This window comes from Sphaerodactylus townsendi, linkage group LG03 (genome assembly GCF_021028975.2).
Source record: "Sphaerodactylus townsendi isolate TG3544 linkage group LG03, MPM_Stown_v2.3, whole genome shotgun sequence".
NCBI lineage: Eukaryota > Metazoa > Chordata > Lepidosauria > Squamata > Sphaerodactylidae > Sphaerodactylus > Sphaerodactylus townsendi.
The window spans coordinates 80,133,927-80,158,927 of NC_059427.1; the positions used below are offsets into that span (position 1 = coordinate 80,133,927).

The following is a 25,001-nucleotide window of genomic DNA, read 5'->3' on the forward strand; positions in this document are numbered from 1 at the left end:
AAATATTAGCCTTGTTCTGCACTATTATACCAATTTAGTCATTTTTAAATCCTCCAGCACTCTAGAATCTTTTAAAATAGAAATAACTTTCAGCTTACCAATTACTTACTGGAAGTTCTTTTATCATTGCTTCTTAATACAATTCTCTTCCTTTCTTCCACCTATTATACAAAGCCTTGCTTGGCAGACCAGTTTAAACTGATAATCTGCAGAGAAAAAAAGAAAATGAGGTATTTAATATCTATTCCTATTACCTAAAATGCAGAGGGAATATTACATTCCCTTCAAATTCTAATTGCTTTTATAAACAAAACACTTTTCTTTTTTTCTCACAAATTATATAACAATGCTTTTTGTCTAAATCATTGTCGAAGGCTTTCACAGCCAGATTCAACTGGTTGTGGTGGGTTTTCCAGGCTGTGTGGCCGTGGTCTGGTAGATCTTGTTCCTAACATTTCGCCTGGATCTGTGGCTGGCATCTTCAGAGGTGTATCACAGAGGGAAGTCTGTTATACACGGAAACAGTGAAGACAAGGCTGCAGCTGGCTAACCAGTCAAAGCTAGTAAAAAGCACTCCTGGCCACAGCTTATCTAGCAGTAGGCCTGGGTCCAAGAGTCTCTTACCGGCTATGGACCTGTTCCTTCAAGAAGGTTGCAACCTCATCCAGAAAAGGCTGACATTTGTGAAGATCCAAAGTGCACCTCTTTATAAAAATGCCTTCCTGAACCATTCCATAATCTATAGATCTGTTCCTTGACGCCTCTTGGCGTTTTTTTTTTAGTAAATTTTATTTAAACAATCTGGATGGCCTTCTTAAAGACAGATAATGATTAGGCACCCGATGAATGCCCCCTTTTCTACAGGCAGTACTTAAACAAAAGGCAAGGATCTGTGCTCCAGTAGAGGGCACCAGATTCCCACCCTTGGACTTCTTTATTTATACTCTTTCTTTAAGGCACAAAGCATTTATACTTAGTTTAGATTAGAAACAACCATCCAAACAACAATAATTATGTAGTAGGAATGTTTATTCCTTAACGGGACAAACAATTCAGAGAGATCCGATATTTGTGGGAAGACCCCTGACTCAAATGGGCAGTGTTTTCTTTCAGGCTGTGCATATTCTCTACTGGCCAAAGTAAAATTAAACCCGTGGGGTGAAAGTCTGCTTTTCTACACAGCCTAAACACACACAGGACAACGGAGTGACCCATTCACAAGAGCAGCAACTGGCCCAAAATAACTTGAGGATTAATAAATTGATAATGATTAACACATAATAAGAGTTCCATAACGGTTTCTCTAGTAATATAAGAATGTCATAAAGGGATCCGTTAAGTAATGTGTATTTAATGTAGTTTTGGGTAGATATGCTCTTTGTTTCTTATCTATTCTGTAGTATTTTTCCTAATTCTGTTCTGTCTAATATACTCTGGTAATTAATAAACAAATTATTAAAACAAAAACAAAAACACAGGAGCAGCCACTGGGAGATACAGCAAGCTACACTGAGCTCTTTGAACCCCTGCAGTGGCAAAGAAGGCCGCCGGAGTCCCGATTGGGTCTGACTTGAATGGCAGCCACCAACGTGCTGAGCAATTCTCCCGCAGCGCTTCCTCGCTGGAACTGTCATCGTCGGCGATGAGGATGCCGGATTTGCAGCGCGTCCTTTGCAGCCATTAGCACTACGGGCAACGTTGCTGGGTTAGGCTGCCGTCAGACTACCTCGGCTCTCCCTCTAGCGGCCCCCGAGAGCAAGACGTGGTGCCGGGCTTTGCCCACCCTCCTGACGGAAAGGAGGCGGAGTAGCCGGCGCCGGTGGGTGGTAGGCAGGCAGGCAGGCAGGCAAGCGGAATAGCTGCCTCCTGTTTTGCGGCGGTCTGAAAGAGGAGCCGATCTTGCAGCTTGAATACCAAACAGGAAGGTTTGCGAGCTTTCAGGAGCAGCCATGCCGGTAAGTGGCCTCGCACGCTGGACTCCGAGGCCGGAGGTGGGCATGGGGCGGCCGGCGGCGCCTTCTTGGAGGCAGTTGGGCTCTGTGGGTCCGGCTGCCATCTCCACGGTGGGCCGGCTGTCGTTTCTTTCTCTTGAGGATGATGCCTTTGGAAACCCCCGTTTATGAGAATCGAGGGCCCCGTTGGAAGAAGCCCTCTCCTTCGCCCCTTGGCACCCCACGCTTCCTTGGAGCCTGTCGCTCCCTGGGAAAAAGTGGGTCGTATGTGTTGGGCGAAGGGCTTCCGTTTGTGGCCTTGGCCCAGTCACCAGAGCAGTTGCAGAATTTGCACAGGGGCTTTGGGTCAGTTGTAAACGCCCTCGGGTGAATCCTGTTCTTGCAGCATGGCCAAGGTTCTCAATCTTTTGTCATGTAGGCAGAGCCTGTCTTGGTGCAGCTTGAGCATGGCTTGAGAGCACAATGGTGGTGGCAGAAGGTGCCATCAAGTCATCGCTGACATGTCAATCCTGTAGAGTTTTCAAGGCCAGAAGTGCTCAGAGGTGGTTTGCCATTGCCTGCCTCCAGGTCAGGACCCTGGAATTCCTTGGAGGTGTCTCATTCAAATACCAGCCAGAGCCAACCCTGCTTAGCTTTGGAGATCTGATGAAATCGGGATAGCCTGGCCTATTCAGGTCAGAGAGTATACAACAGTGTACAATAACTCTGACTTTGTAGCGGTTGTTCCTTGGATAAAGGCAAAGTAAATTAAGAGTAGGTTTGATCAAGCTGTTGCTCCCAGAGGAATGGATGCTACAATGATGAGCTTTTCTTTCAAAGTTACTAATGCATTTATTTAGCAAAACTAATGCATTTATTTAGCCTGCCTCTCAGTACAAAATTCTCAGGGCAGGAAGCATATTGCATAATATGTCACAGCAGCCAAAATTGCAAGAACAAAAGGTTATTTCCTTGTTCGAAAGTGCCAAAGGAACCTTCCCATGGGGGTTCACTGTTTCAACATGAGCACTTCTGATTATTTCAGGCTAACTGCCGGGTTATTTGGATAAGTAACATGTCAGTGCTAAAGCCCTGCTTACAGCCTACTGTTATTCTCCCACTCACAAATGATCTACTACAAGACTCATTAGCAATCCCAGACATTTTGGAATTATTCCCTGAGAGTGCATTACGTCAGAACACCTGTAGTACTTTTTTTGACACCTGAGCTTGACCGGGGTCGTCAGGAAAAAATGATCCTGCTCATCATACTTTCATTCCCAGAAAAGTTCAGCCATTGTGACCAAAGTTTTCATATTTAAGAAAACAGCTATGTTTGAACTATTTCTGAGATCTTTAAATGATAAACCAGATGAGACCTTGAGTTCAGACATTTTTTCTTAGGCTCATCATAGGAATGAATTCGTTCTTTGATTTTCCCCCTCTCCTTGTACGGCTAGTGAAAGTGGATTGATTTGATTCTTCTCAAAGGTCCCAAAAGTTTGGCCTCTTCCTGTCCTGAAGGTTGTTTAGGTGGCTTGGATCCCAGGCCCTCACTTGTTTCATCCCAGTGAACTGCATCTTCAGCAGTAGCAGGAAAAACTGGTTAGTCACTCAGAGCTTGTTTTCTGATGCTTCTTTCTCTTTTTGCCACTGCAGTCTGTTCATAAGTGGAAACAAAAAGCCACAGAGATTTGTAATTCTCTCCGGGTTGCCCTAATTACTGAGGATACAAACTCTATCATATCTCTCATCATCCAGGGATAGGCTTACTCTTCTCATGGTGAAGAGAGACAGCACCATTATTTTTTCTGATGCATGAATACTAGTTAGTATTTCTTTTGGCAGAGGTATCACTCCATAATGAATGGGGACACCAGGAGGTGCCATGTCCCCTAATATGCTATGTGACAAAAAGAGTTTGTCAACTGTTATTCACTAATTGTGACAGTACTCAGAAATAAACTGTATGAAAGGAGCAATCCTTTTCCCTGATGCTTATTGGCTTTGTATTGTGAACTATGAGAGGATGATCACCTTTTTAAATGCAGAAGCTGCTTACAATCAAGTCGAAATTAAGGTGAAGAAAAGCCAAATATAACTTTAAAATAATCTTTCTAATGTCATCTTTTTATTTATATGTGAGGTTGGTTAAACTCTGTATAAGCTTATTAAAACTTATTATTATAATCATTTAAGTGTTCTGTGTAAAGAACTGTGGGGGAGAAAACTAGATCATACAGGATCTTCCTGTTATGGGTTTGGGGGCCAAGAACTGGCAAGTCATCAAAGCCCAGTGATGGCCAACCTTTTTGAGACCGAGTGCCCAAACTGCAACCCAAACTCCACTTATTTATCGCAAAGTGCCAACCTGGTAATTTAACCTGAATGCTGAGGTTTTAGTTTAGAAAAAACCAGTTGGCTCCCTTTTCCTCCGCCCCACCCCCTCGAGCAGGGGCCAGCCTGCTCTAGCCTCCAGCAAGTCCCGCGTGCACCGCTCTGTGCCTCTGCGCCCCGCCCCCCTCGGGCAGCAGCCACCCGGAGCACAGGCACCAGGCCCGCCAGCCGAGTCCTCCCTGCTTACTGCGGTGCATGCACGTCATGCTCAGTGGCCCAGGCCAGCCTAGATGTGTGTGTGGGAGGGTGATTTTCCGCCTCCCACATGACGAACTCTGTGTTCGCGTGCCCAAAGAGAGGGCTCCGAGTGCCACTTCTGACACCCGTGCCATAGGTTTGCCATCACTGTCATAGCCACTGGGTGGCTGTGGGTGCAGGGAATGTCATTTGTAGTACTGTTAGGAGTATCACCAGTTGCGTTCTCTCCAGATGGTCTTGTGTACACCTAATATCATGGTCTTTTAACTCTGTGGTTGGAGCTCTGTGGTTGGTTCAGTCCTCAAATTACTGATGTCTATTCTCTATAGACCAGCAAACTCATTTTTAAAAGTAAAGTGGTAAGCATGGTAACTAACTTTCCTATTGGAAGTTTGCTATTGGAAATTTCAGACAAAATACATACACGAAAACACATTGCCTCTGCACTAAGCAAGAACTTTGAACTGTCAGCTGCTTTCTGTTTCATGAGTGGGGAAAACAAGAGAATTGCTCAAAAGAGTGATCCAAAGTGAAAAAGAAAGCAGCAAAGCAACACTGGAAAGAAATCTTCACTCTTAGTGGAAAACCCCCATGGAGCTGTATGGTTCTGTGGTTACAGTAACTAATTAGTCAACATAGCTGCTTAGGAAATATATGAAAAACCGTTAGAAAACATCTGTAAGTAATTTTAAATGTTTTGTTTAATTTTTAAATCAATCTGAAGAAAAAGAGAAACTATAGTGTTAGCTGAAGAAATATTCTTTTAAAAATTACATTTCAATCTCAACAGCTTTTTTAAAAAGCTACTGTAAGTTAGATCCCCCCCCCCCCACTCCCTAACTTGAATGGCCTAGGATAGCCTATGCTTGTTTATCTCAGAAGCTAAGCAGGGTTGGCCATGGTTAGTAATTGGATGGGAGAACACCAAGGAATTCCTGGGTTGCTATGTAAAGGAAAGCAATGACAAACTACCTCTATAAGTCTCTTACCTTGAAAACCCTATGGGGTTGGTTGCGACTTGATGCCATTTCGCACACATACAAGTTAGATTCCCAGATGTAGGGTTGGAAGGCAGAGGATACAGCAGTTTTCTCTGCAACCTTGAATTCTGTGATGAAAGAAAGACAGGGTATAAATCTAGTAAATATTCATGCATATAGGCTCTGTGAATCACAGATTTGAGGCTGCTTTGACTGATATGAACTGAAAGTTGTTCTTTGTATAAGTTTTAGCATGTTGGAAGGAACCAAATAGTTACAATAAAGCTTGGACATCATGTACTTTTAATAAAGATAAGTTGTCAACTGCATTCAGATGTCCCCTTAAACAGAGTTTAAATAAAAGAGTGCACAAATCCAGCTTTTTCCAGGCCTGTGTATGCTTGCCTGACTTCTCTGTTTCCCCTCTCCCTTCTTGCATGCAGCACAATAGAAGAATGGTGATTTAAAACTATTTTTCCATGATGTACAAATGCTGATGTGTAGCTTACCCAGTGTGTTTCCCTACAGTGAGCTGTGGTTATTAACCAGATATTAATCCTCATTTAGGATATGATTAGTGAAAGAAAAATGGACTGGTTCATACACATGCCTGAATTGGCATGTCATAGGTAACTGATGATAATTTTAAGCCACTATTCCTTGATTTCACTGTATGCAGGAGGAAAGAGGGAAGGAAACAGATGTGTACACAAGTGAAATTCATACACACTTTGATTTAAGGTGTTTAAGTTGGATGACTGAATGTGGTCATTGTCACAGAATTATTCCGTGAAATCTATTGTACTGACCCCTCCAGTCTTTTTTCTGGTGATTTCAGAAACATGAGTTCTTTGTAGACATGACCTGCGAAGGATGCTCCAATGCTGTCACCCGTGTTCTCAACAAGCTGGGAGGTGAGTGGTGCTCAGTAAGCTCTGCCGGCTCTAACTTTCAAAACTTCATAGGCTGGCGTTAATGCTGTTGCTTGAATTCTGAGAGAAAACAAAGATTCTCTTGCTGGAACAATAGGACCCAGAATGCCTTTGGAACTATATGTGAATCAGCCACAGCCCCACCCTGTAATCCCAATGAAATATTGAATGGGAGTCCTTTGGCAATTTGGGTCTCCCTTCGTAAAACTGCGACCTTTATTCTAAAGTATATTCTTACTTGTGTAGACATTAACACACCCTCTTTAACGAATAGCATTTTCAGTGTAGCCCTTGTTTCTTTCCATGCTATATCTAAAGTAACCACGTAATTTTTTGAAGACTTCCTTCTTTCTGATGGAAGCTGTTTGGTTTATTGCTAATCACTGATGGCTGTTAAGAGGGTGTTTGACTTGAGGGAACAGAGCTTTCTCAGTGGATAACAAAATTTGTCCATTGAACCAAAACAAAATTAAGTCATAAATAATTTTCTGTAACTCCAGGAGCATCTACTGGAGGATGTTTGAACCTGATCCTGTCTTCAGTGTCTAATTGGAAATTTACTCTCTCTTTTTAAAGTTCCACAGGGAAGCAGGATAGCGATTGCAAAACCTTCGCCACATGCCATTTCATGCATTAGGGGCTCCTTATGGAAATTATTTCTTCTTTTGGTACTTTAGACCATGCAGCCACACACTGCTGGAACATGGCTATTGTCTGAAGTGCTCTGTTGTGAAGCCTTGTTACAGGGAAATTGCATAGCATTCTTTGATCATCTGATGTGGCAGATAGGATTTCATGCAGGTTCCTAGATGGAGGTATCTTACATGGAGGAAGCCCATAACATTAGTAGTGTTTATCACAAAGTTAACATCTCTTGGTATGGAGGGGTGTTCAGTCATGTGAACCCCGCACTATACTTGGAAGCAATGCATTCCAAAGACAGGATGTGTCCTTTAGAATACTGCTGAGCAAATGGCATTGTGTTTACTCTTTTGGTTTCCTGCAAAACAAGAGCACATCTTCCTTAAGGTGCCCTTGATAATAGGCATGGTTCAGGTTCATATTTCAAAGTTTGCTCAAGTATTTGACTGGTGAACTGGAAGTGCCCTACTCTTTTCATCTCTTCTCCAAAGTACATACAGAAGTGTTTTGGTTGTCATTGTACATTTTTAATTATAGATCCATGTCATTTTGTAAGTTGTTGTACCTGCCAGTTGTACCTACCTGAGTTGCAAAGTGATTGTAGGGAAGCTGCAACACTTCCCAAAGCTTTATGGAAGAGTTCAGCGCAGTCTGAAAGTGTTCACCAGAATCCCCTGAGGTTCATATTTGAGGGAAAGAACAGCTGAAGACAATCATGTTTCAAACAGGCAGCATCCAGACCATTAGTCTCTTGGATTTCAGAGGGATACCTCTCCTCCCCCTCCCCCCACCAGTGGAAAGATAGGTATTCCAACTTTGAGGAAATAGGGTTCCTTTCTGCACAGTGTCAAAAGAAGAAGCAATGCTAGCATCCTCTACCTTTCCAACTTAACTGATTTCAAATTGGCCCTCATTCAAAAATTGGGAGCAGCAATACAGGAGGAAATTGACTGTCAATGTACATATTGTTGTTTCTTTGCCTAGCTGTACAGTTCGATATTGATCTGCCCAACAAGAAAGTGAGTATAGAATCAGAACATAGCATTGATACCTTGTTGGAAACACTGAAGAAAACTGGGAAAAATACCTCCTACCTTGGAGACAAGTAACGGCAGAGGAAGATGGCTTGTCTGGTGGGCTACTATGCTGCAGGAAAGGTGAGTGGATATCTTCTAGAAAACAGCAAGAGTGCAAACTACAGAATGCTTGGGAAAGGATCATGGCTCATTGACAGACCATCTGTTTGTCAGGCAGAAGGTCCCCAACATCTCCATTTAAAAAAGGATCAGACCTTTGTTTGAGACCCTGGAAAGTGATTCTCAGCTCCTCTCCACATGCAGCCCAGACTGCACCACTAGATGAAGAAAATGGTGGAAAAGGATGCAGGGAGTGCCAGATGCTTCCTTCAAGACCACTTTGAATCTTGATAAAAGACTGCCCACCATTGGCGCTGTCCCTTGTTACCTCCCCCCCTAGCCTCTGAGATGATCTTGAGGGAGACATCTAGTAGGCCAGCCATCTCTTCCTCTCCAACTTCTCTTCCCATAATGCAGCCCAGCCACTGCCACTGTGAAGAAAGGACTGGACTGAGAGACCCCCCTCCTTCTGAGGCAACTTGAAGAAGCAGCTAGCATACCTTCCACACTGCTCTCTGTGTGTGTGTGTGTGTGTGTGTGTGTGTGTCTCTCTCTCTGTCTGTCTGTTCTCGTCTCACCCAGTAGCAAGGTCTGAGAGAAGGCAGCTTTTCATGAAAGACTCCTACAGTGCAATTCTGTACATGTTTATTCAGAAGTTGCAATTTATTTAATGGGTCTTGCTCCCAGGTAAGTATTCGGAGAGCTGCAGTTTTAGTTTTTTTTCCTTTCCTTAAATCTAAATGTCTCAGACATTCCCCTTCTCCCACCTGCCCAAGCACCCAGAAAACTTCTCCAGCATCCCTTCTGGGACACAGAAGTTGACTGGGACATCCCTTCTGGGACACAAACATTCCTTCTGGGACACAGAAGTTGACTGGGACACAGAAGTTGACTCAGAAAGCTGGCTTTCAACTGGAGACAGAGGATTGGGCTGCACAGCAGGGGGGTCTGCGAAGCCATGTAATGTGCTCATGACAACTTTACTAAACCAGCAATCCGTCTGAGTATGTATCCAAACCGATCAGTGTTCACATCCATTAAGCTCACTGGATGACCTTGGACTAGTTACTCCCTCAGCCTGGCCCCCCTATCAGGATGGTGAGGAGATCAAATGAAAGGAAGAACTATGAATGCTGCCTTGAATTCTTTGGTGGAACAAAAGCAAAAAGATGGATAGGATTAGGGTCAGGAGAATGGCCCATGTCCTGCTCCCTGTGTGCTGTGCAGACATCAGCCACACCATTAAGTGAATGAGGAGCAGCTGGAGAATAGTAGGAAATGAGAAGCTGCACTGAAGATAGCAACCTTGTTATTTTAGTATTATTCAGAAAAAGAAAGTGCATAGTTAATGGGGCATAGACAGTGGTGGGATTCAGCCTATTCGCACCAGTTCGGTAGAACCGGTAAAATGGAATGCATGTAAATGTATGTTATTGCATGTGTTCGAATGTTTGGCAAACTTAGTTCAGCTGTTAGTCTCAAGACAAGAAAAGTAACCTTGCAAGAGGCTGGAGCCCTTCCCCTGTACCTCTGCCCACTCACCTGCAGCTTTTTTGTGTTTACCAAGCATTGCTCAGGTACTTTCTAGGGTTTTTACTCTGCCCCACCCCACTTTCCTGGGTAGACCAGAACTTAGCCACAGTTATAGTGGTAGAAATATCCTATCTTAACAAAGCCTGTGGTTACCTACCCGTTACAAGTGTTAACTAGTGTAGCATTAGTGAATGATGATGTCTCTGTTTCTTCTGAACGAGATTTGAATTTTGCATAATTAAATTTCATCCTGTATGGCCTGCTTCTTGTCATCCCTCGAGCCTGCATCTGAAAAAGGTGGACTCTAGTCACAAAAGCTTAAACAGAAATAAAACTGTGCTAGTCTTCAAGATGCCAAAAGACCTCCTGTTTATTTTCATGAGCTAAAGATTTAACTTTGAACAAGCTAGCTTGCTCAGAGATGCAGGGATAGTGAACTCTGCTCCCAAGACCAGTGACTGTGTTTGATAAGGGCAGTGCACACACAGCCTTGGTTTTAGTGTCAAACTCCAGAGTCATTTTTTGAGCATTTTGGCTGTGAGAGTGTAATGGCCATAATCAAAGAGCAGCTGCTTTGGCTAGGGCATCCCACCTGAAGTCCAGCTTCATTAGAGGTGTACCCGAGAGTCATTTTATTTTTCTTGTAAATTGAATCTTGATTACTAATTTCATTTTATTCATTAATAGTCTGCCTTTCTCAGTGGATTTGAGGCAGATTACAAAATACAAATATCAGTTCAAACAAACAGTGCAGACCTCCAGTAAGCAATGCAGTAGGACTAAGATTACCGATTTGAAAAAACAGTGCAAACAAGACAAAAAATCTAAGGCATAATATACCAAAATGCAGTAAGTGGATTGCAAAGGTAAAGAGTGGTGCAGTAAAAGTAAGGGGATAGATACAGTAGACATTACAAAAGACCTTCCAAGCTGTCCCATTGGACTATGGGTCTAAGCCCTTGATAAAAATGCTTTCCTGAACACTTCTGTTTTGCACATTCTGTGAAATAGTAATAAGATGGGAGCCTTCAGGACCTCCTCAAGCCAGCTGTTCTGCAATGTGAGGGCCACAACAGGGAATTCGTGTGAATGGGCAGTTAGGATCTTGACCATTTGCAGGGTGGCACCTCCAGAAACCTCTGCTCAGATGAGTGAAACTGTCACGGCAGAGCATAGCAGGAGAGGCAGCCCTGCAAGTATGTGGATCCAAAGCCATTAACTGTTATGCAGATGATAACCAGTCTCATGAATAGAACCCAGCAGCTGATAGGCAACCCTGTGGAGTAATTGGAGGATGGATGTGACATGCATGCTCTGCCTGACTCCTGATAGCAGTTGAGACGTGGCAAGTGGCATTTGGCTCCAAGTGGACCTTCCAAGTTTCCTTCAAGGGCATACCCACACAGAGTGCTTTGCATGACTCTAGCCTTGAGGTAAGGAAGGGGACCATCTTTCAGGCTAAAAGAAGCTGAATTCCTGCATTTTGTGCAGCTGCATTCTCTAGCAATAATGTTGGTTCCAATATAACCCCTGGGCCTTTACCGGAGTCATCAGGTGTTTGCTGGACTCTGACAAAAGTGGGAAGTACAAGGTCCTCAGCCATTCTAGTCAACATTGCCTCTGCCTTGTCAGGGTGCTGTACCTGAGAAAATAAATATGTGCTTTCCAAATAAACTTACAGATAATCTCACCTACACACTCTCTCTCTCTCTCTCTCTCTCTCTCTCTCACACACACACACACACACACACACACACACACACACACACACACACACACACACTGCATCTCACTCCATTTTTGTACCATTTCTAGAAGAGCTAGTGCACTCCCTCCGCCTTCAACCCAAAGTTCTATTGTATTGTTGTATTTTAACCTGTTATATTTTGTTACATGTTGTATGCTATTTGTTATATATATGTTGTTATGGACTATGGCAATAACGCTAAAAAAATTAATTCAACAGGTCTAATGACACCTCAAAGGGTGGGCTTTTCCCCATATAGAAGAACTGTCTGTCTTAGTGCCCTACTGTCTTCGTGCAAAGAGCAGTACTGATGCTAAAAGCTGATAATTGAATCCTTTTCTATTTCTAAGAAGCACCAGTTTTGACAGAACGAAATGGATCAATAACCTAAATAGTGGACTTAAAGATATCAGTGGAGGGTCTTTGTTATTATCCCCACTGTAAACTCAGAAAGGTGGGAAAACCCATTTTTCTGTCTCTTCCTCTCTATGCAATGCTTGCTCTTTATGAAACTTCACATGTGAGCCAAGAACTCACCACAAAAAGTTGCATTGTAAAAAAGTAACTTTTGCATTTTACAGACCAGTCTGCTTACAAGAGTCTGTTTCTTTCCTTTGCACAATTATCCCAAAGATTGCAGCTTTGGCAGGGGGATGCCTAGAAATTGCAGGATTTTTAAATTCAGTAGTTTTGTAAGATTGTTGTGTGGGAGTAAGAAAATGCATGAAACAGTTCATACGTAGGATAAGGAAAACTGCCTGGTGTGGGACTATTGCTGATTGGTTGGTGTTTTATTTTTTTGACTACCGGAAAAGTTACAGAAACCAAGCTGTGTTTTCCATAACTTTTTGCTTCAAATGTAGCCCATTCAAATTAACCGAACTGCCCCTGAGCCTTTTGCATACTCTGCAGCTTCTCTCAGCAATCATAACTAGAAACTTGCTTTTAACTCACAGTTGAAATAGGTTAGATTCTGAACATTATTAAAGCATTGTGATCCCCCACCCCATTCTTTACTTCTCTAGATCAGAACTTGTGTAGTGAAAAGACCTGATGATGCAGTCAAGCATAATGTCAACTGTATCATGCAAGCATATGGATCAGACGTACATACCTTATGATTGCCAAGGCCCCCTACTTACAGCCCACCTGCCATGTATGGCAACCTTCCAGAGTCTCAATAAGCCTTCATAGAAACATAAGAGTTGGAAGGATCCTCAAGGGTCATCTAGTCCAGTCCCCTTCACAATGCAGGGAATTCACAACTCCTCTCCCCCTTTATTCCCCCAGTGGTGGGCTGCATTCAGCTTGGGGAGGAGGTCTCAGGTTGTACAAGCCTTCAAAGATGGAAGAGGGCTTCAGTTATTTGTGATTAATTGGTTTGGTCTTCTGTATTTGATATTAAAAGCTAATATTCATTCTAAACTCAGCCAGCAGGTGGTGATCTTGTCTAATGCTATTTTCTCTCATTTGTTTTGCAGCAACCATAACATGGCTTCAGTATGAAGGCAGATGTTTTCACTTCTGTTAGTCTCCTTCCTTTGACCACAATTGCCCTTCCAGATGCAGGAGAAGAGAGGAAGGGTGGGAAGACAAGATGCTTTGTGGAGGAAGGACTAAAATACATTTTAACCATAGCTGTCTGAATCTCCTCCTACAAATGTAGAGCTTATGCATCCTTCTTTTTGAGCCTTGTAATAAAACAAGGGGCTGCTTCTATTTTCAAGTAAACATTATGGCTCTTGGTGGTTTTTTTTCTTTCAGTCTTTTAGCTCTGGTGCCACGTGCTTCTAAAATTGAGGCATTACTCCTTTAGAAAAAGTGAGTGCCTTGCCTTTTTGATGGGTATAGTCATGAGATGTAGTCATGCAAACTGGCCAATTTGTGATATTCTGCGCTGACAGACCAAGGTAGGTTGAGGTAATAACATCTTAACTAGATCAGAAGTTCTCACAGAAATATATATTTCTTGACTTCAAATTATTTGATTAAAGCACCATTACACAATAGTGAGTACAGCAGATAGAGTTGGATATGGACTGTATTCTGCACAGAGATCAGTGAGTGTCCTTGGACAAGTTATCTCTGAGCCACCTCACAGAGATCTGTGGTTTCAAAAAATGACTCCCACGTGAACTATTCTGAGCTTCTTCAAGGAACAAAATAGAAAAATGTAATGTGATAATACAACTGGCTCCTTCCACTTCCTGAAGTGTTTAAGTAGGGTTCAGTTATTAGCTGGTGCTAAGAACAATTTCTTGTTATCACAGTAGAACATTCAGACACAAGCACAGAGGTTTTGTGTCCTCGCAAATCGTGTTGTGCACACCAAATTGGTTACATCGTGGCAGGTGGTGATACACACCTAACGACTAATTCAAGGTAATACATTAAAAACAAGTAGAAAATGTAGTATATAGCTTTTACACTAGCATATGCATTTCTAGATAACTGGATTAATTTCTTTCGTACATCTCAGGTGAAGAAAGTTGCTGTTTGGTAAACATATGTTTCTGTCACAGTTGTACCCATTATCAGGCAGAAGGCTTGAAGTAAGTACAAAGAGATTGTATAAGATGGAGGAATAAGTCTTGTTGCCTTCCTTTCCCCAGTTTATTACCTCAGTTCTAGATAGTAATAATCATGGGTACCAAAAAACAACTTTTAACAGAGATTCTTAAGACAGTCTCCCAAATGCATTCTCATCCCTTCACCATTCAGCTTTTTATAATAGGAAACAATATCAAACAATGTCCAACTATATTCACAACTTAAACAATGTTAAATATCAGCAGTAAAAATTGGGAACAATAAAAATGACTTCAAAGTGATAGATTTTGGGTAACTAGGAAGACTTTACATGGTACTTAGAAGGTAATTATAGTTCCAGAAAATATCGCCTAAGAGGGGGGAAACAATGAATCATAAGCAGGTCTACATAACATTTCCATTTTACTAAGTGTGGCTTACTTCTAAGAACGCATTCTTAGGATCGCAGCCAGAGAAAAGACCTTCTGTCCAGTAGACCCTCATCCAACAGGCAGCAAAGAGAGAGGGACTGCAATACTGAGCCCTTCGGGGGAGGGCGGTCTATAAACCCAATAAAAATTATTATTATTATTATTATTATTATTATTATTATTATTATTATTATTATTATTATTATTATTATTATTATTATTATTATTATTAAAAAAACAGGCTTTTCCCTTAAGTCTTGATTATAAGTTTAAACTTGACAGGACTGTATTCATTTATATTATTGCCCTTATATGTATTATTCAGAATGAAATAGACTTGAGTTGGAATGAAAGTCTGGATTGTACCGCTGCAGATTTCAGGAGCAAGACCTGTTTCTATGGCTGATTCCGCATGGGACAAAAACAGCAGTGTGAAAATGGTGTGAAAACAGTATAAACCCTTTTACACCGTTTTAAACCCTTTTACACCATTTTCACACCGTTTTCACATTGCTGTTTTTAGCCCATGTGGAATCAGCCTATGACTATCTTTTTAATGTGTTAGTCTCATTTGAAGCCAATTTGATTTTGTTTTGAAAATGCAGATACAAACTAATTTTATAGTACAATTGGTAGCTTATGGAGTAAAATTTAACCCCCACTAGTGTTTTACTAATATAATTTATATAGATATTAATTATTAAGTTACTGATGATACTGATATTCTGATTTTGCACCATTCTTACGCCCTCCACCCACACATTTGTGATGTTTGTCATGTTTTTGGTCCTCTAATGTCTATATTTGTCCCCAGAATACTCCAGATGTCAGCCAGAGCCATAAGATTAGTGGCTCATCTGAAAAATGTAGCCAGTGAGCAGTCTCCAAATCTAGGGCATGAGCTGTTTGTCCACACAGTTCTTTATTTGTTTGTTTTACATTCCTGGTCATTTTAGTAGAATTTTGGGTTACTTTAAAATCCACACTGATTTAAGTAGTATTTCTGCATAACATTGTGCTCTTTTTAAACATTTGATTTTTTTTGCTAAGTTTAACATAAACACTGCTGAACATCAAATCCTCATTTAAGAGTATGCAGTTTGTGTATTGAAGTCATATTAATACTGTTGATATCTGTTGGATCTTTCTGAATTTTATGAACTCAATTTAACCACTGGATTATTTATGCCAACACTGAATGGTCCTGTTTACTTATTTAATAGCTTTTCCTTTTGCTTTCTTCAAACCACCGATATATGCAAACCACAGGTCTACATATGTTTGCTCTAATGTTTTTCATAGCTAATTTTAGTGTGTGACTCTTCCAAGGAATCAAAATGGAATCAAAATGGACAAATGTGTAAGTGCCAAACTTCAGTCACTCACAGTTGAGTACAAAATTGATATAATTACTAGAATATAATATTATAGATATAATTATAATAGAATATAATTACTAGAAAGAACTCACTAGAATGTAAATGCGTTAATGACTGTTGTATAGGAATTAGTCCTCTGCATCACACAGCAATTTCTCAAGACAAAATGACAAAACTATCCAACAGTTGGAGATTTTTGGGGGCTTCATCCAGCCCCTGACCCAGTGTTTGTGTCTCACATCTCCATGAGCCAGATAAGAAATGGAACTTCATCTGGAATGGAATGTACTTCTAGGGCAAAATGGAAGCTTCCTCACTCTACCACTCTGTTTTTTCAGAATTTCATTTTGGCTTTCTGATGGGGAAAAGTCACCTCTCCAGGCTGAAAATGCTGCCCATTACCAGTATCTAGCCGTTATGTCAAGCCGAATGGACCAGGTTCTCATCTTCAGCTTCATAAGTTCCACCTCCTCTCTCCCTCCTCCAAGATTAGAATGACATTTTTCTACAGAAAAATCTAGTTTTCATAACTAGAGTTTCACAGAAGTTCACCATAACTGGATAAAAGAGCCATGAATATCTCTGGGAGAGGGAATCTTTCCATCTTTAATGGACTTTACATACATCACCGAAATAAAATGTCATTTTGTGTCTGGTAACATATCATTACCAGAGCACCCACAGTTCTCTTTTCCCCTGCCATTATCTTTTAATGTGTTTGGAAACCCTATCTTTACTATGTTTGTAATTTTCTTGGTGTTTTTAGTTAGGTTTCTGTGATGCCAAAATACATCCCTTTCCTTCTCTTTTCTAACCAAATCTTATGGCTCAAGTCTTTGTGGGTGACACCAGTGCCTTGTGAGTTCATTCTCTGTTTTTTAAAATGTATGTTAGCTCTTGGCAGGTAATTTTCTGCTTAACTATCAGAATGGTACACCATTCTTTCTTGATGGTTGGTTCCACTTTATGGACCAGGCTCCCTAGGGAAGTAAAGAAGGCCCTGTCCTGAGAAATTTTAAAGAGGTTTTATTTACCAGAGCTTTTTAATGGTGTGTCCATTGCAATCATTTTATCAGAATGGGAAAACAAATTGGGGTTATTTCGGGTTTTTTTAATCCTTATGCTACAAGGAATGCAACATATAAATTTATACCCTGGTACCTACAGATCAGTATAAACTCAGGAAAGGGGAGGGGGCAAGAGGTGAAAATGTATCCTCTTGACCTCAGATCTCTGAGCATAATTCAAAATGGTTATTTTAATAAATAGATGTTTATTAGATAGATATAAGATAAGATCAAGTTCCATAGCAATAAGCATTCTTATTCTCTTAATATCTTTATCCCTGTGATATGCTAATGTTTTGGACAAAATCATCTAGTGTAACTTCACTGAACTTTGCAATGGGGCTCATTTAAAATTGTAAATGTTCACCCTCGCAATACCCTTAATTACTGTGAAACAAGTTTTGAAGTTCACATAACCTGATGCTACAGTGTGACTGCAAAAGAAACACGGTGGTTAGAATAATTCATTGAACATTAGAACATCACAAAAACAAAGAAAACATCCATGTTCCAGAACATCCAAGAGCTTCAGCTGGGGGCCGAACTAAACGTTTCATAGAAATGCGCAGCAGAAAACTTTTTGGTCGTTTTCAGAGACAGAAGCCTGATTCAGGATGAGACAATTAAAAGCCGAGAACTGGTTGTGGTGTTAGCCTGCAGTTGCTTTGTTCCAAATTACTTTCTAACCCACTAGCCTCCCTTCCAATTTGGCAGTTTGGCAAAGTAAATGCATTCCTATCCCCACGTAGGGAGTAGCCAGAGAGGTAATTTGGAGGGGAAAGTAGCATTCAGGGAAAGGGTGCAGCACTCATACCTACTGCTTCTCTGTTCTCTGTTCTAAATCTCGTCCACGAAGTTTTGTTATTTGCATTAAATGTTTAATTATGTCCTTAAGAAAGCAATTTAGTGACTTTTTTCAGCACGCACTGGACAGCTCAGAATTTAATGAGGGTTTTTTTGAACTGATATTTCCATTTTGAGAATAGATAATCTATGTGCCATCTATGTTGATTCAGAACAGACAGAGCTCACAGAATGACATTTCTTCTAACTATGGGACTTTCTTGCCCCGGGGATCTATAAAAGTTTATAGCGTTTGGTGGAAGTACTATGCTTCATGTTTGGACAGGTTTTTAACAATATAGTAAGAAAATAATAGGGTTGTTGTCTAGCAATTTAGAACATGATGGTGTTTTATTGCACTATAGTCTTAGTGAACATGCCCACTCTGAACACGACAGAGAAATAAAATATGTCCTTTTACTTCCTGGGCTATGATTCTTGGCTTTTCCCTTTACTTTGATTTCTCCTTTTAAACGCTGTCTTCTTGGTACCTCCAGTTCCCTGAAAGTAGCTCCTATTTTTTCCTAAGGTTTTCTGTTCCAGCTGTGAAAGGGAAGGGGACAGACCAGCTGAAATGCAGCCACAGCTGTTGAAGTGTAGTGGTATTCCAGAAATGTTAGAGCACATACTGAGAGGATTGGGGAGGGATTAGCACTGGGAGAGAGCAAAGCAAACAAAGACATGATCATGTGCAGCCTGTGTACGGATCTTGTTAGCGAATTGGTTGTCATGTTAACAGGACAGCTTCCCTGGACTAGTTTGGTCATTCAATATTGACTAATATTTTATTAAGTAATTTTAATCTGCCTATTTCCTATGTGGGCCTTTAAGCAATTGCATCTACTACCACCCCCTGAGAGAAGAGGACACCTGTGGTCCTAGAGAAGGGTTACCAAGGTCAATAGACCTTGATACTTCCTCCCCCAGAATTACAGATGGTCCCCATATGATGGTTCTGCCCACTAGGTAGATACCAGGACCCAAACAGAACATTCTAGAATAAAGACGGACCTGGAAATGGCGGATGAATTCTCAAATGTCCTGTCATCTTTATGGTAAAAATACACACCTTCAGAGTAAATACAGTTTCAGGACTAGGATGCAGGCAATGAAAAGATATGGAAAGTTTACTAAAGCTTGAGCCTTACACATCCTGAGTATCTGCCTTCCTCTCTTTGCCCTTCAAGTACACTTTTTGCCACAGCTGCTCAGCTTTGGTGCAGAGATGCTAATCAAGCCACTTGAATCAGATAAATTATCTCTCACAAACTGAAACCAAAAGATCACAGGGCTTCACCTGGCTTTTTGCAAACATATTCAGCTACAGCAAGCACATTCTTTGCATCTCATTTTGACTTGTTTTTTTTCCTTGCCTGCATTCAGTAACGCACACGCACATAAACATGCAGCTTGAAGGGCTTCTTTTTCTACAGTATGAGGTGGAAGCCAAACCCTATGCAGTCAACTCAGACAGCAAGAGAAAGCAACACAACAGACCTTTGCAGTGCTTTTGCATTCCGCAGCAGCTGAGAGCTGAATTTTCTGCTCTTTATTTTTATCTTTGGCTTAACCAGTTTCCCTGAGCCTTTTATAGAGCTCCTTCAAAACAAAAATATTTGCATACCTGCAAGTATGTTTATTGGTGCTTTCATCCATTACATCTATTTAGTCAGTGCTGTGACTGAGTTTAAGCTTCTATATTAGGGAAGTCCAATAAAAGCATCATTTTAGGTTCCTATGTTTTCTTGCCCATTTGGGGCTGGCAGTGATAGTACAGATATACACTGTGATAGTCTGAAGTCAGTGACTGTGTGTTTGGGCAGAAGAGCGGTTGGAAAGCAACAGTCTAATTAAGGGATTTGTACAGTCCAAAGGCATAGGGAATAGCACAAAAAGAGCTGGTGACGCATGAGAAAAGAAGTGTTTGCGAAGGAGGAAAAATCAGAATTTTTAAGGCTCATGCTAGCCAGTTATCTCTGCCATCCATATAGTTTGAAAAATCCCTTAACACATCAGTATCATATGTTCTTTCCTGCTTAGCATCCATGGAGTTATCCCAGGGGTTTTTTGTTTTGTTTTGTTACACAACGTTCCTTTGTGATAGATTGCTTATTGTGCAGGTGCTGGACAGCTGCAGCCAAGTGGTTGTATATGGGGGCACGATTACAGCCTCACTGCAGCAGCAGAGATTTGTTTATGGTGTTTCCCGCTAGTTCTATGCCAATGTAGCCAACCAATGTAGTGGTGATCTGATGTAGCACGATTTATGGTCTAATCAGTGTCACTCTCAAGGGAAACTATTCATTAAAAAAAAGAAGGGGAAAAACTGTTCTTAGAGGCCTGGAAATTGCGGGGAAAGATAGTTGTGTGACAACTTGTGTCATAATATATAATAAAGAAGCCTGGCTTATAGAAGTTTCCAGAATTGTTTAGGGCTTGGGGGAAAGAGAAAGAAAGGGCATATTCATTATGACAGCCTGCTCTGGATGGAAGGTGGTTGGGTGTTGTCAAGTCAGAAAGTTCCCAGAGCAGAGGTCTTCTCCACTAACCACCAACATGTTGAACACTGATGTAGCTGAGATACAGATCAACCAGACAGCCGTGTTGTCATACAGTTGTAAGAAGCATTACATTTAACACATGCAGAGGGCCATGTACATCACATCAGCCCCTATCAAGAAACAAAAAGTGTTTTTGTGCCTCCTCAAGTCCAGCAGAGAAAACAGAAATGCTTGTCTAGGCTTTACAGGTAAGCAGATCAAAGGAGGGACATGCTTTTCTGGAAATCTGCAAAAGCATAGGCCACACAATTGTCTGCCTTTCTTCCATTAACTGGTAGGTACTGGAAAGGGGCTCATAACCAGCAACTGTCCCCATCTGAGAAAACAAGTTTGTGATCCATGACCTCGTTACATAATTCAGGAAGTGGCAAGATTGATTGATTTTGGTTTTAAATCAGCCACTATATCCTTCTCTACCCACATGCCCACCACAATACTTTATTTTTTACTATATCATTCTCCACCCACATGCCCATATATCCACTATATGCAGTGGTAGGATTCAAATAATTTAACAACCAGTTCCAAAAGAACTCAGTGGTGGGATTACACCAGTTCTCTGAACTAGACAAAAAATTAGCTACCGGTTCTACCGAATAGGTGTGAGTAGGCTGAATCACACCACTGACTATATGGATATATCCGCTATATCCTTCTCCACCCACATGCCCACCACAATACTTATTTTTTACTAAGGTGATGTTTGCCAAGATGTAGACAGGTAAATGTCAAAGGGTACTAACAGCCTATATTGCTCAGAATGCTGTCCAGCACAAAAGCTTTCATAATTCTCCAAAGCCAAGCAACTTCCAACAGACAAATGTCAAATTTCCATGATAATGACTCACAAGTTCATAGCTGTTGTGCCTTCCTGGAATCGCGGCATAACAACTCAGGAAATATGGCAAATACCTTCTTCTGTAAAAATGTGTTGCCTTGTTTTATATTTCTGAATATTTAAAGAGCTTTTATAAAACAGTGTTGAAAATAGAATATTTTACAGAAAACATTCTGTGCTGAAATGGCTTCAACGTTTTGTTACAAAAAGTCGTGCACGATGTCTAGAGGTGCTGCAGCAATATTTAAATAAAACTAAAGGTAATTGATGGCCCTTTGAATGTTTTAGGATCTCTGTGAGAATGTGATCAAAACAAACTTGGTGTTCACACCTGGCTTTCTTTCCAAAGATATAGTGAATGAGTGGGGTAAAACAGGCCATGTCCAAAATGAAAGCTGGAACAAATGCTGCTGTTCTGAGGAGAAGCTAGGTGGAGGGTAGTATGGCAAAGATGCAATTAAAATAGCATGATTAGATCCTGTGGAGAAGAGGAAGAGATTGAGAAATGTATGGAGAGGGCTGGGGAGTAAACTCCTGAGCTAAGGGGAGTAAACTCCTGAGCTAAGGGTAAAAACCTGTAGAGAGTGGTTTAGACTCCATCCATGGTTCTCACATAATGAGCTTTGCCACTGCCATGGTGTTTTTTTATCAACTGTTTTCAGGAGAACCCTGTAAAAATAGCAGCTGTAATTTAGAAATTCAAGGCTGCTGATGAGTGAACATACAGTCTCAAAAGTATATTGATGCAGAAAGGCTCTATTTAGCTTAGTGGCCTCAAACTGCAAACAAACATGCAGTGTAGAGCTCAAAAGGCTCCGGGCCCCTTCTAAAATAATCACTGTCACTGAAAAGCTTTCTCCTTCTCCCTCACTTTTTTCAGAGTAGAAATTTTCAGGATAAAACTTATTTAATGGGTTGCTGAGAGAAAAGGCTGTCAGCCAACTCCCTGACCTGTCAGCTGTGGACAGAGTGATCTGCTTTCCATTTTAGATGCAAGATATCACTTGGCAAAGGCAGATGGAGGAAAGCTGAACTCTTTTTTTCTTTCTCTTAGCAAGGAACTCAGAATCCTATTTAAGAGTCCTTCTCCCCGTTTTGAGAGAGAGAGAGAGAGAGAGAGAGAGAGAGAGAGACTATGACAGAGACATTGCATTCCTTTATTGGATTTCAGTCCTGACCTATCATGAATCATAGAAATTCATCTGTCTCTATCATTGTCTTCCTCCAATAGGTGAAAACTTTTTTTGTTACGTAGAACCAAAATATTTTCTACTCCCTTTCTTTAGACTTCACCAACTTTAACAGCTATTTTATCAGCAGCAGCAGAGGGCCTCAGGTTTAATGTTTGCATCCATGTAATGCATTTTGTACTGCTAATTTCTGCACCACACACAACAAAAGAGCAGGCAAGGCCATATTTTAGAGGGGTTAGCCTTTCCGCCCCACCCGCCCCCCTTCCTCTCCTTCACTTCCTATCCAGTAACAAAGCAGATTTTCTCACCTTTTGGGTCAGTCAATAACACCTTCTATTTTTAATGCCACAGAAAGTTACAAGTTGGAGCGACAAAACCATCTAGGGAGAGCAAAGCAAACACAGATGCACTTCAGAAAATTCAACAGAATCCTGTTTTCTGCAGAAAACTGTAGACTATAAAAACTTGTTCTGGGCAGAAGAACAGTTATCCCACTTTTCAATTTGTTTTAAAAGCGAAAAGCATTCCGACACCATGAGGGCTCTGAATAAGCCTTCTAAGACCGTAATGACCTCAAAAGACCAGCCATATTATTAAAGGAAAACATGACGAGAAAGATCTGGGATGGGCAGGGGATGGGGTGGGAAATGGTCATGGATGTGGTTGAGGAATTGTTCAGAAAGACTCCCCAGTCCTGATCCACACAAAATCATCTGAAAAACCAGAGACATCATCCAGGGGTTCACAGTTTCTTCTACATGCGTATAAATACACACACTCAAGCCATGCTGTAGGGTGTAATTGAGAAATGCATGGGATTTTACTTTCACATCTGCAACCAATCCCTATGTGGGTTTCCTATCCAACAAGAATGCTTTTAAGCTGCTTCCGCCCAGATATCTTTCTTCTCAATTCAAAAGTGTGACAACCAAGAGAGCTAGTCTGGAACATCCGGATATTAGAGTGTTGAGAGTGACAGACAGTATAAGCCAGGAGATGTTAAAATTTATGGGTTCAGGAAAGCTGGTTGAAAAATCTGGGAAAGAAAAAAGTCCAGTTGTTTTTACTTTTTATTTTATTTATTTCTTTAGGTTATTTCTATGCCACCTTTTCAGGGTCCTGCTCATGGTAGGTTTCAATTAAAATCACATCATTTTTAAAAAAAAACTGGCTTAAAACAGTGGTAGAAAGTGCTCTCAAGTCTTAATTGACTTATGGCAACCACTCATGGGGTTTTCAAAGCAAGAGATGCTACTGCATGCATTGCCATGGCCTAGCTCTGCATAGCAGCCCTGGGTTTTCTTGGTGGCCTACCATTCAAGGACTAACCAAGGTTGGCCATGCTTAGTTTCTGAGGTCTATTGAGATCAGGCTAGTCAGGCCATCCCGGGTTAAAATATGTCCACTGCAAGTTCGTTCAAGCCATAAACAATGTATGGGATTTCATTATCATGAATGATACAGTGGTTAGATTAGAATCGGCCCAACCATTTTGCTCTCTGGTCAGTTTCACCCTCCACATGTGCTCGGTGTTTTGTGTGCTGGTGAAGGGATTCCCCTTGCCTTCATTTGCTGAAGGTTGTTCTCTGCAGGCTCCAAACCTGGGCTCCTTTTCAAATCAAAGATCTTCCCGCTGATTCTGGCAATATATAGTTTTCCTATTTTTTAATTTTTATTTTGGAAAAGCTATCTGTGAAGATACGCAGACACACATAAGAGAATCTTAGTTGCTTGAAGGACTCCTATTAAAAAGCACTGGGACCATAGACATCTAGGGAAAAAAGCTTGTGGAATTCCTTCCCAAGATGCCTTTTATTAGGTTCGCAGACATCTTATTTGTGCTGTGCAGAAGTGTTAACTTACAAAACTTTCAACTAGCTACAACTACTGAGGTTTCCATTGGTGACATCCAGCAGAGTTTCACTGTGACGCTTTCGGGTATGATGTGACCTTCCTTCCTTCCTTAGCCTTCCTCAGGATTGTGCAACATCAGCCCCCTCCCCACACACTTGCATACATTCAAGGCAGGCATTCAGAGTTCAGCAGTGCAGTCGCAAACCAATTACAGCTGGGATGGGTACATAAAAGATTTTAAATGGATTCTAGTAATACTGCATGTTAATTGAGAGGCAAATAAAAGCCTGGCTGTTCAAGATCTGCAGGGGCACTGCTAGCCTTTGATTCTGTTTAACTACCTTGTTGAATTATTCCCTCGTCATTGTTTTTTAGTACCCCCTGCACCATACAATACCACTATATATTCAAATTTATTTATATCTAAGTTAAACATGGCTTCATTTTCATGTAAAGCATCAAATTATTGTGCTGTCACATTGTGGAACCTAAAGATGTTTGAAAGTGCAAGTCAGACCAATGAGCCAGAAAAATGGTTGTACAGAAATTCATGTCCCAATCTTTTACAAGTATCTTATACTGAAAAGTTTAAAGATCTCAGCTTCCAGTCTCTGAAACTGAGATTCATTCCCCTATCCCACACCTACAACCTACATATGGAAATCACGTTTTCTGTCCGTGAGCTTGTATAGTAGTTTTCCCGTAAACATTTTGACTGCAAAGTACACCTTAAGATTTTGTTAATATGACTGGTGACTTCCAAAATGTACTGCATTTGTGCCATGTACTGTACTGGGATTTAGCAGGCAT

The 25,001-nt window shown here is 41.1% G+C and overlaps 1 protein-coding gene across 1 annotated transcript; it reads left to right on the forward strand.

The window, feature by feature from the left end:
* The first annotated feature begins 1,782 nt into the window (after positions 1–1,782).
* ATOX1 (antioxidant 1 copper chaperone) lies at positions 1,783–13,227 on the forward strand. The gene is made up of 4 exons (XM_048487784.1): positions 1,783–1,955; positions 6,345–6,420; positions 8,065–8,237; positions 12,978–13,227. Exons 1-3 carry the CDS (start codon positions 1,950–1,952, stop codon positions 8,187–8,189), a joined length of 207 nt encoding a protein of 68 aa, XP_048343741.1. The 5' UTR covers positions 1,783–1,949; the 3' UTR covers positions 8,190–8,237; positions 12,978–13,227.
* The last annotated feature ends 11,774 nt before the right edge of the window (positions 13,228–25,001 follow it).